General features: G+C 37.3%; 1 protein-coding gene across 4 annotated transcripts in view; it reads right to left on the reverse strand.

Moving 5' to 3' along the window:
• SORCS2 (sortilin related VPS10 domain containing receptor 2) overlaps positions 1–16,942 on the reverse strand; it is a 132,741-nt gene that overhangs the window by 15,399 nt on the left and 100,400 nt on the right. For 2 of the 4 annotated variants that reach the window (XM_088131501.1, XM_088131503.1), the window contains 7 exons: positions 14,712–14,835; positions 13,722–13,834; positions 11,309–11,434; positions 9,586–9,685; positions 8,927–9,029; positions 2,548–2,702; positions 250–329 (listed from right to left, as the gene is read on the reverse strand). In XM_088131501.1, the coding sequence (XP_087987627.1) occupies positions 250–329; positions 2,548–2,702; positions 8,927–9,029; positions 9,586–9,685; positions 11,309–11,434; positions 13,722–13,834; positions 14,712–14,835 (801 nt within the window). Of the gene's footprint in view, positions 1–87; positions 330–452; positions 2,449–2,547; positions 2,703–8,926; positions 9,030–9,585; positions 9,686–11,308; positions 11,435–13,721; positions 13,835–14,711; positions 14,836–16,942 lie in introns of those variants that run through there. The other 2 variants (XM_088131500.1, XM_088131502.1) reach the window with 2 other exon arrangements.

A 16,942-nucleotide genomic window follows, 5' to 3' on the forward strand; every position in this document is an offset into this window, starting at 1 on the left:
ACAAACAAAGAAAGCACTAAGATTAGCAAATTGTAGGACATTGAAAATAACCCCCCTTTTATTCAAGGAACAATTCCACCACAATGAGATGGTGGTACAGCAGGTCTGAGGTGCAATGCTGAAAATGTTGGCCATTGTTGAATCCTCAAGAATTCCTACAGCTCTGAGCCAAAAGACAGCCTCCAGATTCAAGGAGAGTTAGGTGAGAAAGGAGAATGGACCCACAGGCTTCCTCCAACATACACTGACCTGGGACTGGACACTGACTGCCATCAGCAATAAGGGAACTCTGTAGCTGTTCAAGTTTCCACCTCTCCCAGAAGGAGTCACTGCAAGGTAATGGTGTGGAGGAGTCCCAAGGTGGGGATGGCGATAAAGTAGGCAACATAAAATATACAAAAACAACAGAAATGGATGGGTGAGCCAGGGAATATGCCATTTAATTTTTTTCCAAAATTATGAAAACAGAAAATTCCATTTGTGTCATCATATTATGTTGTGAACAGAGAATAATCTGCCTTAAACAATCTCATCAGTGAAACAGGGATGACAAAAGGGCCTTTTGAATTTAAGTGACCTCCTCACAAACATTTAAAATTCTAGCAAGAAAAGGCAGAAAATAATTCTCCATTGTTAAGAAGATCCTAAAATAAAAAGTTCATTTGCAGGCAGCCAAGGCATTTTATCCTCACAATATCTTGTGCGTTAGACCAGACTTCCTCAGTCAGGATCCTCTTCTGAACGGTGGACTAACTTCCAGAATTGTCCATGTAGCATGGCCATCGCTGACAATTCTGGGACTTATAGCCACACATTCAGAAAGAGCCCTGGGTGGGGGCAGGCGAGGTTGTGCTGGGCTAAGAGTGAAAGCCTTGAGCTTTATAGATGATGAGTAGGAATTTGAACCTGGGTTTTCCTGGCTGTAATCTGAAATGCAATAGTGGCATAGTGGCAGTTAATCATCCCATTAGGGATGCTCCATTTATGCTTGACTGTCCTAGAGGATATCACAGGAATCAGTGTGGAAGCAATAGCAAACCAGTAGGTTTGGATAAAGAGAATGCATGTCAAACTTCTAGTAGGCTCCAGCTGGCAAAATGAAGATATGATAGAAATGAAGAGGCATAAAGAAAAAGAAAGTATTCTGGAATGGCTCTTTTATCAGAAAAATGTGATTTATCTGGCAATACAAACAGAATGAATTTTGTCTTCAAATTATTTTTACCCTGAGCAAAATGGGAGATTAGGAAATTATTCTACCCTTTTCAATACATTCTAGACCCAAGCATTTTCTGTATCTGCTACTGACCTCAGCAATTTTCTTCAACATTTTGTAAAAAATAAAACATCTATTATTAAAAGATCAAAATATAGGACACTGATCCAGCAATGAATTGCTGCTACTTCATATAATGTAACTTCTTCATAGGGTTAGAATATTTTTATTACAATGGACTGTATTTATTCTATGTTATTTCTAGAAACTTATTCTGAGATGTTATTACATTTCTCTTCAGTCTAGTTGGTAATTCCACAGAATACCTTCTTTTTCAACTGGCACTCCAACAGCAAGGTTTCAAGATGCATAAAGCCATTTTACATTCTCTTAACTAAAGATATTCATAGGCTTGTTTTTCATTCTGTGCCTTTCCTTCCCATTGCTACTTCAGCTCTCTGTTTCAAACTCATCTGTGGTAAAATAATCCCACACAAAACCACAAAAGCATAGATCATAATTGGCCAGGCATCAGCAACCTTTTCAGGCACTGGACAGATGATTTAAAAATGAAAAAAAGGGAAAAATGCAGAATTTTTGCAGTCTTAATCAAATCTTGTGAGAGGTTAGTATTTCTTTGTCCGAGTTCAGGCTTTTTTTTCACCAATTTGTTCAATTTAAATTTCAGGAACCAGGAACATTGTATCAATCCATGGCTGCGGAACTGGCTGTGGAAGTATTTTACAGTAGTTAACTTTTGTGAAGCAGCTAGGAAAGGCCACTTGATGAGAGACACTGGGAATATAAGGGGAATTGCCCTCTCATTTAAAACAGAGGGGTGAACCTGCGTGCCCCAGAAATGCTGCTGAACTGCACTGCCTAGCAGTCCAACCAGCACATCCAATGGTAAAGGATGCTCCCCCTACCCCTCACTTATTCATTATTTTGTCAGATCATTCTTTTTAAAGTGTGCCTGCTTCCATTAGTTAACGTATATATTTAAAACATTTAACACGATCAAATTTGAATTCAGTCTTGAATATTCTTTTAGTTCGGTAAATTATTTCTGCCTAGGTACAATTTTTTAAAAACTCCAATAACAGACACACATGGCATCATGCTTTACAGTAATCATTGCAATCATTACAATTTTCCTTATTTTTTTCACCCAGCACTTGGATCTTAAACATATTGCCAATGATCTGACATGGCTGGAACACGTTTTGTGGAAGCTGAAATAAGATAGAAGTCAATATTATTATTTGGCATAGGAACATCTTAAATATCAAGTAGAAGCACACTTTATTTTCATAAAGGTAATCTGAATTTACCTCTTGCATTTCCTAGTGTTTGACAATCAAGGTCATCATCAATGAATTCCTCCCCCTGGGTATTTTGGGTGTCTTCTCTGTGGTTTACAGGGCTGGTCATCTCTTGTTCTTTTTCATTTTGCATCTGAGCATAGACACTTCTCCCTGGTAATTTCCTTAAGAACATAAGACAGTTTTTTAATATTGTAGTGCCTTCCACCATAGGTCGAAGCATCCATTGCAGATATGGATGCATATGTTTTCATTCAGACTCCAGTGAGCTACTATGAAATACTTTCTGATGTTGATGGAAATGTCCCAGCCAAATCTATCGTAAAGACTGCAGTGGGATCAGGACTCAAATCGTTATCTCACAATTCTTGCTGTATGTTGCTCAATTCTCTGCATTTACCTTTTTACAGAGGAACTTAAAATTTATGGTTTTTGAGCACACAATGCAGCATCTTTGGGGCATGAATTAAGTTCAGCCAGAGCTCACAGTTCCTTTAGATTCCACAGTTTTCTCTACTAAAAAGCAAGGGTCTGTCTTTTCCAGTACAACATTAACAACATTTCATGAGTCTCGGGTGAAAAAATGTTGCTAAGTTGCAGTAATAACAACTTTTGATTTTTCAAGTGATCATCTATGCATTCATATGTAATTGGTTTCTGTGTTGTTATATAGGCTCAACTAAAATTCTCTGGAGTTGTGATATTTTGGTGTGAATAGTGCTCTCCTCCAACAGTATGTCTAATCAATAGCTGTAGCCTCTCTGTACTCTGTATTCCTATACTAAAGGAATATCGCCTATAGTATAGTACTAAGTATAGAGCCCTTGATGAAGGAAAGAGAGCAAACTGTTAATATACAGATAGTCACTAAAAGAACAAACTATAAAGATAAGGGTTCTTTGTGGTCTTTGACCATCGAACAGATGGATGAATAACAAAATCACTTACTGCTGGAAAGAGAGCAGGCTTAAAGAAGAGATCTGGTGAAAGATGAATCTGATCTGGTTTTGCAAATCCAGGTGGAAACATCACACAAAAGTATATGGTTGCAACAAGATGACTGCTCTTCAGAAGCCAGAAGACATGTGTAACAGCAGCCACGTTTGCCAAATAATTTCTCACAAAGGGAGGCAAGCTAGTGAATTAATGTCAGACATGCCTCTGTCATACCTTTCAGATGATGCTGGACATGTGCAGCCTGGGCCCTTGTAACAGACAAAGAAGCTCTATATCTTCTAAAAAAATGTGTTCTGCATGTAAAATGCCAAGGAGCACTCGCTTTCAGAGTCTAAAGCAGCTCCTCCAAAAAACAAGATGGCAATGGAAAAAGTAGAATAATGGACTATTTTAAGGGATAGAATGATCTCATGATAGGTAGAAAAATGATGTCCACAACTTGACACCATAATCAAATACAGCAAATCCACAAACAGAACACAAAGTTCACTGGAGGTAACAGAGGTAACTGCTGCCAAAGTGACATCATCCTAAACGAGTACGTCATCAAAAGCTCAAGAGGTTCAACTTTTTATTTATTTTGTGTTTGCTATATAGCTAAACTACAGTACTGTACTCTGGACTGCACAGTCTACAAAAACATAATATAAAACAAGGCAAACATCATAAAATCTAACCCAGAAAAAAACCACAATCCAGCCAATTACATCAATAGTGATAGCAATAAATAATCAAAACCACAAATATTAAAATCAACAATAAAACTGTGTGAAATCATTAAAAACTATAAAAGTAATAATAACTGGGTAAGTAAAAAGTTCCTTAACTGATACCCAAAGGAGCATATGTAAGCAGCAGGCATGACTTTTGGGGGAGGGCATCCCACTGGCAGGGCTCTGTTACTGAAGATATTTCTCTTTTTGCCAGCTGCCTTGCCTTAAAGGCAAGCATACTTGGAAAATGGCTTTTATTGACTATCTTAAGGTAGAGGAGATACTCCATCTGGTAGTCAGTTCCCAAGCCATTTAGGGCTTTACAGATTAAAGCCAACACTTTGCACTGGGTCCAAAAATGGACAGGCTGCCAGTGCAGATGGCAAAGCATTGGCACAGTGTGATCATATTAGCTAGTCCTAGGCTGTCTAGCCTTCCTATTTTGAATGGGAGTTTCTGAAACATAGGCACATTGTTGGTTCATATACCTAGGCTGAAAAAAGGCATTCTAAGACACACAGATGTCTCTTTGCTGGATCCAAAATACCCCACATTATATACTTGAACTTTTACAAGAACATACTATACCCCCTATTATAACATGGTAAACAGCCTGAGAAATACTTGCAAATGGTAATTTTGTCTTTCCTAGATTGAATCTCAGTTTATTAGCCCCTGCTTGATCATCTCTTTGTTTGTGTGCCTTCAAGTCAGTCTGGACTTCGGATGACTACATGGACCAGTTCATGCAATTTTCTTGGCAACATTTTTCAGAAGTTGTTTGCTATTCCAGCATAATTACCCAAGAAGAAAATACGTTTTCAACCATATACATAGGACTTGATTCCTTAGTTCTGCAGTAAGTATAGTATACATATTTATTATGTCTTCTTTCTTTTCTGCAATAAAGCAACTTAAATACAGTAGATATGTCAAGTGTGTGAATCTTCCACTGTTACTGAATGTGAGGCTGAGTTTCTGGAGAGCTGATATTTATTGTTGTGAATGGTGTCTAGCCTGACTTTAGGTTAAGTTGGCTTATAGTTGATGGGCTAGTAAAGTAGCCAGGATTTATTCAGTTGGTAAAAGGATCAGAAGAGAATAAACATAAAATATCTGATGCTTCTCCTTTTCTTAATCCTCTAGGCTACATGTCTGCCTACATTAGATGATACCAAAAGGGGTACAGTTCCCCAGATTAAACGATAAAGCCTCCAAAGCAAAATAAAGTGGAACAGTTACATACTGTGACTTGGAAGTTATACTTTTATTGATGCAGTCTTGGTTTTTGTTTTACAGCCACATCACACAGATAGCTCATATTCAGTCCGCAAGCAACTGCACTATTATCAAGCCATGTATACCTCCCCATTTGGTCTTTTTAATTTCATAAGAGCAACACATTGCACTTGTCTCTCTTACATTTCATTCTGTTACTTTCAGCCCATTTTCCAACATATCAAGACAGTTTTGAATTTTATTTCTGTCTTCTAGATTATTTTGTAATATTCTTTCTCTATCGGTAAGCTGCCATGTTTCACCTGGCAGGAGATGGAATTACTTCTTGGGGATTGGGCTTACATAGCCTATCCATGATCTTGCAGGCCTTGATTTGTTCAACAGATAGCGGAAGATCTCAAGGAACTGGAATATTGCACAGAAGGCCTTCCTCAATCTCCAGTTGTTTCTGCTATTGAACTGTACTGTTGATTCTTATCTACAATGCTTCTGTAACAAGAATTCCTTGCTCAGAAGTAAGCTGCAAAGTTCAACCTGAGCTCCATATGTGCCAAAGACCAGTTTTGAAACAAAGGTGTGAGACTGAAGTTTAGGAAGTCTTTTAAGAATTGCTTGATAAGACTATGAGGAAAATAGGGAAGAATCATCTCCCTATTTGATGGTTTATGGGCACCGAAAGCATCTTGAAAATCTCTGAACTCCCAAATGGTTTTGAAATCACAGAAGATTTATTCATAGCTAATAACACTTCTTAATAAGGGAAAGGAACAATGACATGTCTGAAACTCTCCATGTGCTGAACACAGAATGAGTAAAGATGGAATATTAACCTGAATAAGTTAGATCCCAATGGGTCAGCAAATGGATGTATGTGACCAAGCAGAACAGTATTGGACAAAATACCTGGCATGGCCACTTGGAGTAATTAAGATGCAATCTGGCTGATCCAGCCAGAGTTTTACCACTGTCTGGGGTAAACAGCAGCAACAACATACTGCAAAAACTCTCCAACAACAATGAAACATGTCTCCCAAGAAAGTCTGCTCTACTGCAATATAACAACAATGCTTACTACATGACTTGATAAAAAATTCTATCGTCACATGACCAAACTACAGATATATGTAGATTGCATCATGCTTCCCAGCCTATCTTGGAGGGGTCTGTAGTGAAAGTTTTGGAGGTGTGAAGAAAAGATCCATTTGGAGACTGTACCAACGTACTAAGGAAAAATGTGTCAATTGAAGGAGGAAGAAGCACGCAAAAAGCCCTGATTTTTCTCCATATAGTAGGACATGCTCAAGCAATGTAACAAACTGAACAACCATAATTGCTGCTGCTAAACTAAACAGCTCCTGGATGTAATCCAGTGCGATGACTAAATGCACAGTAGTTGAGAGGAGTTCTTCACACCAAAATGCCCAGCAGCAGGTATCTATATTAATGTTGCACAGAGACCCAGAAGTAGAAGTCTGGAATATTTAAGCTAGTCTCTTCTGATGTGGGATTATGTACAATAAACAATCCCTTTTTACTTAAACTCCTTGAAGACAGAGTGAAAATTCAGTTTCTTTGAAACCTTATTCATTTATGGGAAAAGATTGAAGAAAGGACTCTGGTTTGACAAGGAGCTTGAAGATTTTCCTTCTAATACGGTTTTCATAATTCATTTGGGTTTATGAGCTTTATCTTATATACATTGGTCAGTGCACGTGTGCCTCTCTTAACTGGTCTCTCCCCAATGTTCTCTGTCTTTCATTTCTTTGTGTAGTGAAGGAGGAATACAGGGAAACTTAGGTTTAGCAGAGCAGGAATGGTGATCTGTCTATCGCAGCAGTATGCAAGGCAATAACATGAATAGATTAACTTCGTTCTGGAAAGTAAACTGAGAACCAGAAGACTTAAGTTTGTTACAGAATGATAAAATAATCAAATAAAGGTAGACGATTCTTTCCTTTTCTTTGATGGAGTTCATCATTCACACAAGCAGTTTAAATGAGCTCTCACAACTTTAAAATCCAAAGGATGGATTCTATGTTAGGATATGTTGCATCCTGTACAAAACCATTGGGTCATGTCAGCATCATTTTTTTTATCTGAAGGCTGTCTCAGTAAGCAAACTTTAAAAGGATTCCCACAGTAATCTTTGAACAATGTAAGTCACCAAATGGGAAGTGAATCATTCTAAGAATTTTAAATTTAGTAAAGTATATGTCTAGCTTCAAAACACTTTCCTGTATTGATTTGGAGTCCAATGGCATTGTTGCTCATTATTCACAGGCATAGGATGCTTGAAGATCAAGGGCTCTTGTTGCTATAAAAAAGTTGCTATTCCACCTTTCCCTATTTTCTTTTCCTTTTGTTGTAACATGAGAACACACCGCAAAATGAAAATATTTTTCTTAATTAAAATCTTAAATGAATTCAATGAAAACATTAACTTCTATTTGCTCATGTAGAATGGATTTAGTCATAATTATTCATATCATCTGACCAATTATGCCAGGCTCTCACACCATATTTACCCAAAAAGGAAGATGGCCCTAAATTTAAAATTTCAGAATAGACAAAGAAAAATTATAAACAAATCAAAAAGTCCTGTGGAACACCCACCTTCCCCATTTGTCATCCCAGGGTGGCCAACTCCAGTTGAAGCTTATTCTATTCAGCTTTGATGTCCAAATTAATGTTCAAATGCTTTTGAAGGTGAGCTGGGGTTAGAAGTTTTGGGGAGGGTCTGTTTGCTTAAATGGATTTTAACCCTTTTTAAATGATTATACAGAGCTTCTGTTTCTTTTCTTCCCTGACCAGTTACTACTTCCTCTCATCCAATCCCCATCTGTTTTTTCTTTTTTTGCTGTTTCTGGTGGAAGGAAGAGGTGAGTATGGAAATATGTGTGTATACTTACATAATTCTGAGTGCAAGACAACAGTTGGCATATGAAATTGTGGATCAATTAATTTTATAGACAGAGTGCCTTAAGGTATAAGAACTAGTTTGGTGTAGTGGTTAAAGCACCAGACTAGAAACTGGGAGACTCTGAGTTCCAGTCCTATGAAGCCAGTTGGGTGACTTTAGGCCAGTCACTCTCTCTCAGCCCTAAGAAAAAGGCAAGGGCAAACCACTCCCAAAAATGTTGGCAAGAAAACTGTATTTAATCACTAGTTATTAATTTATTATTTTTTGTCCTGGGTATGCCATTTTGGCATAGTTACATACATAAATACACACAGAGATCTGTCACACTTATGGAGAGGTGGAAATATCCAGGATTTGTTTTAGTGGGAGTTGACAAGGCAGAAAAGCTGAGAAAAGCAGGAAAAAACATAATTTTTATCTACATTTACATATTTTTTACTCTTTCTTTTGGGGGAGGATTGTCTTAAATTCATGGTTGTTTTCGTTTTAGGTGATTATTTGTGAATACAACAAATAATAAATAATAGTCTTCAGCCTGTAGATATATAAGATCACTTGCCTTTTAAACTTGTAGAGGATGATAGCTCCTATAACCACAAGTGAAATGACAAAGAGAGCCATTATCGCCCAGTACCCATTGCCTCCTCTGATGTTCTGAGAATCTGAAATTAAAAATAAACCCTAGTAAGTTGAATCCTTAGCGGAATTATCTTCTAAACCATTGCAAAACATTTATCTGCCCAAACTGTAACTTGCACTGGAGTATACTTTTTTCACAGTAATGCAGCTATGAAATCAGCCTTCCCCAAGTGGGTACTCTCAAAATGTGCTGGACTTTGCAATATTTTGCCTTAAGATTCTGGAAATTTAAATCCAACACATTTGGAGGATATCAACCTGAGTCTTGCTTTCATGTATACCTTCTACTTCCTTCCAACTCCTGGACTTTGCTAAAACGTATCTTAATTTTAATTACATTTGGACCTGTTTCATAATCTACCCTTTCAGTTCTCAGGTTTAATAAAAAATTAATGCAGGGCAGACAATATTTGCAAGCTTCATTTGGTGTGATTCCATATAAAGCTGACTCCTGTCACAGAAGAATTTTGAATTATCTATCATCAATATTAGTATCGCTTAAATATTAGACAAATATTTTCCTTGGAGAAAACTCTACCAATTGTCCAAAAAAAGAAAAAGGAAAAGGAAAAGGTTTACCTGAATCAGAGCTACCTAACATCACAAGAACCCATTTTCCTCCTCTCATGAAGAAACTGATGTTTTGGGCATTTAGAGATTGCTTAATAGCAGCTATTCGCTGGAAATAAAAGAAAAATGTCAGCTATGTTCTACTTCAAGAATTGCCAGAATAGCAGATCAGCACATTCCTAATGTTGTTAAGTTTCAAGAACTTTAGAACAAAGAAGAAATCATGAGAGACGGCATTGCCTCACACATCCTAAAAAACAGAAAACAATAAAGAAGAGGCAACTTATGCAGAAAAAGAAATGGAAGCTTTGCCTCTAAACTGTTAAAAAGATAACATTTTAAAATTTCTAATATTCCCATTCAGGCAAAAATATTAAACAAATTGGAAAGTCTTTCCTAGGGCAAATATCCATCCATTCCATTTCCAAGGAATTCTTTTGTGCCAGGGAAAGGCACAAAGGTCTTTCTGAATTTGGTTGTATTGTTTTCCAGACCATCAGTCCCATCTGCAAGCTGATTAGCTTCCGGGGCAAGTCCAAGAAAAAGGCTACTGGAAGAGTGCCATTTTCATTCTTATCTGTCCCCGCCTTATTTCGAATCCTTCTATGAGGATTCCAGACAATAAATTCTAATACTTCAAAAATTAAGGTATTCCTGAATAAACCAAAAACAGAGGATCACAAATCCAGCCACTTTGGGTAATCCATGCTTCACCTGTCTAAAAATAAGACAAAATAAATCCTAAGGCAAGTTGGGTTGCTATTTGTACCAATGCAGAATGTCTATAGGCATATAATTTTCCCCTGTTTCATCATACCTTTTCAAAGACTAGATTTGTAAGTAACCAGAAAATAACTCAGTGGCCACAAGAATCTAGGGCCAATTCTTATTGCATACAGCCTACTCAGGCAGCATTCTGCACCAGTCAGCTGTCTACAGCGTAGGATGTCTAGAGGAACGAATTGCTTTGCATGCTAGTATTGCAGCTCACCATGATGAAGTGTATGGAACCATTACCTTATGTGCACTTCGTCACACAGGCTCACAGAAAGAGCCCTTGTGCTATGGTGATGAGCATGAGTTGGCTCTTAGAGGGACCATGTAATGGTAGATTCACTTTCCAAAGCACTTTAGGATTAACTAAAGCAAGAACCAGGAATCTTCACAGGATGGCCAATACAGTTCTCAAGATTTCTGCATTCTTTCCTTAGAGGCCTGGGAAAAGGCCACTTCCTATTTGCAAATCCTACTCCCTCCTCAGTTCATTATTTTTCCTAGTGAAAGGAAGTAAGCTATCACTTGCTTCCTTCTTCCTCCGAGTGAATGAAGGAATGCTTTTCTTGGCTCAGAGGAAGGCTAGAAACAAAGGTTCTCTGCCTTCTCTTGGGTGGCAAAAGATTCAGTCCATTCTCTCTACAGAAAAAGAACAAAGTATGTAGAGAATGGGACAGTGTTCTCTGAGCAGAGAGCTACCTGTTACCATTCAGCATAAAGAAAGTAGCAACTGTTCCTAGTCATCTTTTGAACAGAGAAGGGGCTACTGAAGAGAAGGTTCCCCTCCCAAATCCTGCCTGCTGGGACTTGTGGAAGAAAATGTTGACACTTTTGTCAGATTAAGACCTGTCATCCCCCTACAATTAGAGAAAGATTTCCCATTTCCCATTAATTTGATTAAGAATGAGATGCAGGCAGGGACAACACTTCTACAAATGAATACACATTAATTGAGTACCTTATCACTAAATACAGTTTTCTTTCCTTGAGGATGGTTTGTAGTCAGAAGCACATAAAAGTCAGCAGTGGTGGGTAGCCCAGGTTTTATCACAGTCACAAGACTTTCTTCGGGTAAGCCTGTTTCCTAAAGGGAGAAAAACCATTGCATCTGCATGACTAGCTTCATATGCTTTGAATTTGATCTATTTTGTTTTGGGAACATTTTAGCCAGATATAAGTACAGAAACTGCATCCTGCCTCACATTACTTGGTCAAAATAAAAAAAACACTCTTTCAGAAGGAGGAAGAGATGTTAACAGAAATAACCAAAAATCTGAGGTATTTATAAAAATGCTTTTTCAAAACTCTACATATTAGATCCAGCTATCTTGCAGTTTCCCAAAAGCTTAGATTGGTGATGCCAGTTTTTGGGGTACTGCTATTAGGACAAGGACAATCTTTCAAAAGAAGTTCTTTGCCAACACAGAGGAAAATATACAAAGACCTCTCTTTGACTTATTAAAACAGCCATTATCTTTTCCCAGGCGCATACAGCTGCTTCCAGCTGTCTTCCCTTGTGTATACTTCAGTTCACTTGTTTCCCAGCTGCTTTAATGATTCAAAGAGGGTCCTTCATACACTTTCCAGCATGTTACAAGGCACTTTTTTGGAAGAATTTCTTCAGCCCTATGTGCTGCCTAATAAATTCCACCTACCCCAACTGTTAATATTCAATACACTGCCTGAATTATGCATACTCAGGTGTTCAAGGGGACTTGAAAGTATGCAAGAATTTGCAATTATAATTTAAAATATGATTACAGACATGTGCATATTAAATATATGTATTATTTATTTAAAACACTGCTATACTGCTTTTCAGCCTAAGAGTTTCCGAGAGTGGCTTACAAAATAAACAATGCATTCCATGCTCTCAGGCTTATAATCTAGAAGACATGATACAATCAGAGAAGGGGATGGAAGGAAAAAGGAAAATAGAAAAGTCAATCACCAGTTCTTAATGCTTTGAGATTTTTATAATGGCTATGTATCACAGTATTATAAAATATGTTTTTTATTTTAACACATGCATTTAAAAAATTAATATAGATATAAGTATAAAAATACAGAAAATGGTATAGGTGTGAGGTACAGGTACATCCTTTCCTTATTCCTTCCCTTTCTATATCATATTTTAATGAATAGGCCAAGGACAGGGATTATATTGCTCTTCATATCTTCAAGCTGCTCTAAAACATTTTTTGGCAGAAGAAAGAGGTTAAAAGTACTTTAAATAAATTCTTGTAAGATGATGCTAAATCTGATGCATTAATGTATGTGGATGGATGCAAAATATGGGGATGTGCAGTAGGCCACAGTTGGTACATAAATAAAAAAAGTCACTGCCGTATATTCTGTGAACTATCCCATTGAGTTTTTGTTTTTTTATAATTAGCATCCTCATCTGACCAATGAGAAATATTTAGGAAAACCAAGGCATTCTCATCAAGAGAAAGTGGCTTTCATTTGTCTATGTACTTTTTTATAACTTCCTTTGTTACTTGAACCCTAATTCATATGTCACAATTTCAGGTCTAGCATACATGACAGCCCAAATTATGCAGCTTCACTGAAAACAGATCTGGCATGTAAAATGTTCATATGAGAAACAAGCAAATGTGGGCAAGGTCCCAACTTCTTCCAGCTGTCAGGAATTCATGGTAAATGTGTACATAATTAAAATCTAACCACTATTCAGATCACAATAATTCTTGCACTGAAGCCAGCTGAATACTCTCAGAACAGTTAAGTATGCAAGTTATCTGTAAATATTTGAAAATATTGCTTCCAATGCTTTTATGATTAGATAGTACTGCTAAGACATTGTGGACAAAACTGCTGTGGGAGAAGTACGAAGCACTAAATTTCCCATTTATTTCACTATAGTCAAAGGTCATACTGATCAACAGCAATCATTGACAAAAGTGGATTACAGTACTAGTTTACAGTTATGGTTGAAATATCAAAAGATATTATTATTAATATTATAAAAACCCTCTCAATTTAAAAATAAGAAAAAAATGTAAACTTAATGTAGGCATGTAATATACACAAAACCCAGATTAAAAACATCAACCCAATTTTAATATGAACGTTCTTGCTCTTTATAAAGCTAAGAGCAGAAGTATGCATCTTATGGGATACCCTTCTAAATCTAAAGCTGATGGCCTTTTTCTCTAAAGGTTTTACAATTTAGGAAACGTTTCAATTTTTTAAAAATAAAGCAGTAGTAAGAAATAGTCTGGTGCCCCATCTATACTTATCTAAAGCAATCCTCTAAAGCACAATCAACCTCAGCCATAGTGATAACTTTAATGACTTTAAATTTTCTAGTTTACAATCTGAGAAGGAGGTATCCATAACCAGAGTACCTGGGCAATCCGTTGTGTTACCACATGACCAACATCCGCCCGCCAGGCAGGTATGTTTGGGTTGTATAAATCTAGATGTTCAGAAAACCTCAATGGAAGTACTTGAAAATGATCTGGAAATACGAAGAAATAATGCATCTAAATAATAAATTGAAAAGTAAGTTTTCTAAAAATAGCAATTCTAAAATTATTCAGAGGATTCTATATTGTTAATGTAATCCTGCATCTATACCAAAGAAATAACCTGAAACAATATTTATTGATTATATTGCAACTACATGCAATATAGCTCGAAGCCACGGGAGGAAAAGAATTAACCAGATATTAGCCACTGCCCTGACTTGCATTTTCACAGCATATGTAGTCGCAGAACTGTGGAAATTCAATGGATTGTGCGAGAAGGCAGGGAGAAGTGAGGGCCTCAAACGAATCATGTTTGCTAGGGGAGAGCGCTGTGCACCATGGGGCAGCCTTGGGGGGGAAGGCAGGAGGGAGGAAATACTGTAGGCAGAAGGCACCTTCGCACCAGAGTGAAGAGGGGCGGCAGGAGGGAGGAAATACTGTAGGCAGGAGGCACGTTCGCACCAGAGTGAAGAGAAACGGCAGGGGGCGGCTGTTGGGTCAAGTGGGTATTGCAATGTGTATTGCACTGATTGGATTAGGAAAGTGGAATGTCTGCGGTTTTGCGGTTAATTAGCGGCGCTCCGGGGCGGTAAAAAAAGGTGAGATTGTGAGCCAAGCCCTCTTAGGAGGGGGAGGACAGATAGGGGGTATAAAAACCTGTCAGACCTTGTTTCGGGGTTCCTCCATTGCTGCGGGAGGGACCCACCTTTGCAAACGTGCCCAATAAAAAACTTCTGTCTACTGGACAACCGAACCCGTGTCTGTCGTTTTCTGACAATTGTAAACTTCACTCTAAACTCACAGTATCTAAACAGGATGGTGTCAACATATAATATACTAAATATCATTAAAAGGAGGGTGCCTCACCCAAAACCTGGATAATCCTGGAATCCTGGAGCATGGAATTTCCACAAGAAGCTTGAACTGTAACTCTGACTTTGCCTGCTTCAGCAAAACTGGTTACCAAGAAATTTTCCAGTGAAAGAACTGGCTAAAGAAAAGGGAGTAAGCAATGAAGAGAAAATAAACGTGAGCCAAAAAGTTCCAAACTGAGAATATTCATCTTCATATTTGGGGTGATTAAAAGCTTTGACAACAGTGATGTCTTTTCCCCATAATTTGAACATTCACTAAAATATCACAGGCATCAGTGAAAATTAGGGAACATATGTGAACTTTGTCCTCAGAATATCTATTCTGTGAAGCAAAAATATGGTTACTAGCAGGCCGCCACCATCAATTGTTCTGCTGCCTGTATTGACTGCTAGTATTGAGGAAAAAAACAGCCCTTTCCATTACAAAAGAAAGAAAAAAAAGACAAAGGAGGATGAAGAAAAATAGCAACAATGCTGATAAATACTAAAGACTGATATAATACCTTTTATTTAACACCTCAATGGGCTTCAATTATGGAAATACTCATTAGAAACAGAGGTCATTTCTCTTAGCAATGAATAACAAAGATTGTTCCAGTATGTCAACAATTAGGGTGAAGGATTCAAAGCCAGGAGGCTTCATTTCTAGTTATCTTTGAACCAGAATTCTATTGTTTTTAAAAACACATTTTATTTATCAGGTTTACTACCTGTCACAAATAATTTACTTGGTAGTTCACAGCAATGAAACATAAAAAATAAAATATCCATGGTAAAAATTATAATTACAAAATCATAAAATCATACATCCCAAAGTCATTAATCTTAAGTGTCATGCATCACTACGATAGGCCATCTGGAACAGCTCTCTTTTCAATAGTTTTTGAGAGGCCAAAAATTAAGCCTAAAATGAAATCAAACAACAGATGCATAGATTCCATTTAAGTTTGCAACTATGATACAACATAGGAAGTACAGTTTCTTAATTTTGTTCGATCTAGCCCATTTATGTGCAACTCTGCACAGGCATGCCTCCACGAACATACAGGATACCTATAGGTATGTGGATACCTATCTATCCACTTTTTCCAAATGGCAGCAGACATTTTAGATATTTTCAATGAAAGGAAACCTTTTTCCTCACAGCAAAAAGGTTTAAAATGTGGTGAAAATCCCACTCCTTCAAATTTCAGTATTGTCTACTACCTGTTAGCCAGAACAGAACAGAGGAGTATTGATTCCAAATATATGAAAAGTAAACAATATTATTATTATTATCAATATTAATATCATTGTATTATTATAATGAGTAAAAAATAAAATATTGAACTCTAATGCAATTCATGATTTCATTTAGATGAAAATAATGTGTTTTCATAATCCTCATTTATATCTACCAGCTTCTACTAGTCAGTTTTTCAAAACTGGAAGAAACATAGCAAAAACTCTTTCCTTGAACAACTCCCCCCCTTTTAAAAAAAAAAAATTGATGACCGGATGCTTTGCCTGGCAGAGTCCCAAACCTATTTGGTTTCATGAATCCCTTTGGTTTCAACATTTCTAAGAGTTCTGAAGAGGGGGAGATGGCCGGTTGCCATAGCTCCCAAGCACATGTAGTTTTAAAACAAAGAAGCAAGTAGAAGCAGGAAGCTTATGATGGGAACCAATTCCAACTGGAAGAAAGTCTCTGAATCTGCCAAGAGATTCCTACTTGAACTGTCTACAGTTTTTCTCTGTTGTAGATGAAGGGCATGTGAATGTCTGATAATGATACAGATGTTCCGATACTGATTTCTCCTTGGGCAACAGAATTGTACACAAGAAATAAAGAGACTCCTGTATTAATCTAGTTGTCGGAGACTGCAGAGTGGAAATCTTGAGCTGGAGTTAGACACAATCAGAAATCAATTTCTCTCATGGACTCTAAATCACCCTATCAAATGTTATATTCCTCACATAAATATGTGCCAGTATGATTTATTTTTCACAATGCATGTGAAAGAGAACCATCTGATAGCCATACTTTCATGAGTGAAAATGCTTCCATTAGCAACATTAAATGGAATTGAGTATTGAGACTAATGCTATCAGTACCAGGACAGCCTTCAGTATTGACTACTATTAGCGCCCTACATCAATAGAGCTGAAATAATCAAAGGAAAGGTCACATGCACTTAGGAGTGCTGCCTGAACTGCTAAAAAACTACAGATGTTGTGGCAGAG

Source organism: Python bivittatus, unplaced genomic scaffold (assembly GCF_059951505.1).
Source record: "Python bivittatus isolate LINGU-HERP-01145 unplaced genomic scaffold, Pbiv_v1 ctg000960_np1212, whole genome shotgun sequence".
Lineage (NCBI taxonomy): Eukaryota > Metazoa > Chordata > Lepidosauria > Squamata > Pythonidae > Python > Python bivittatus.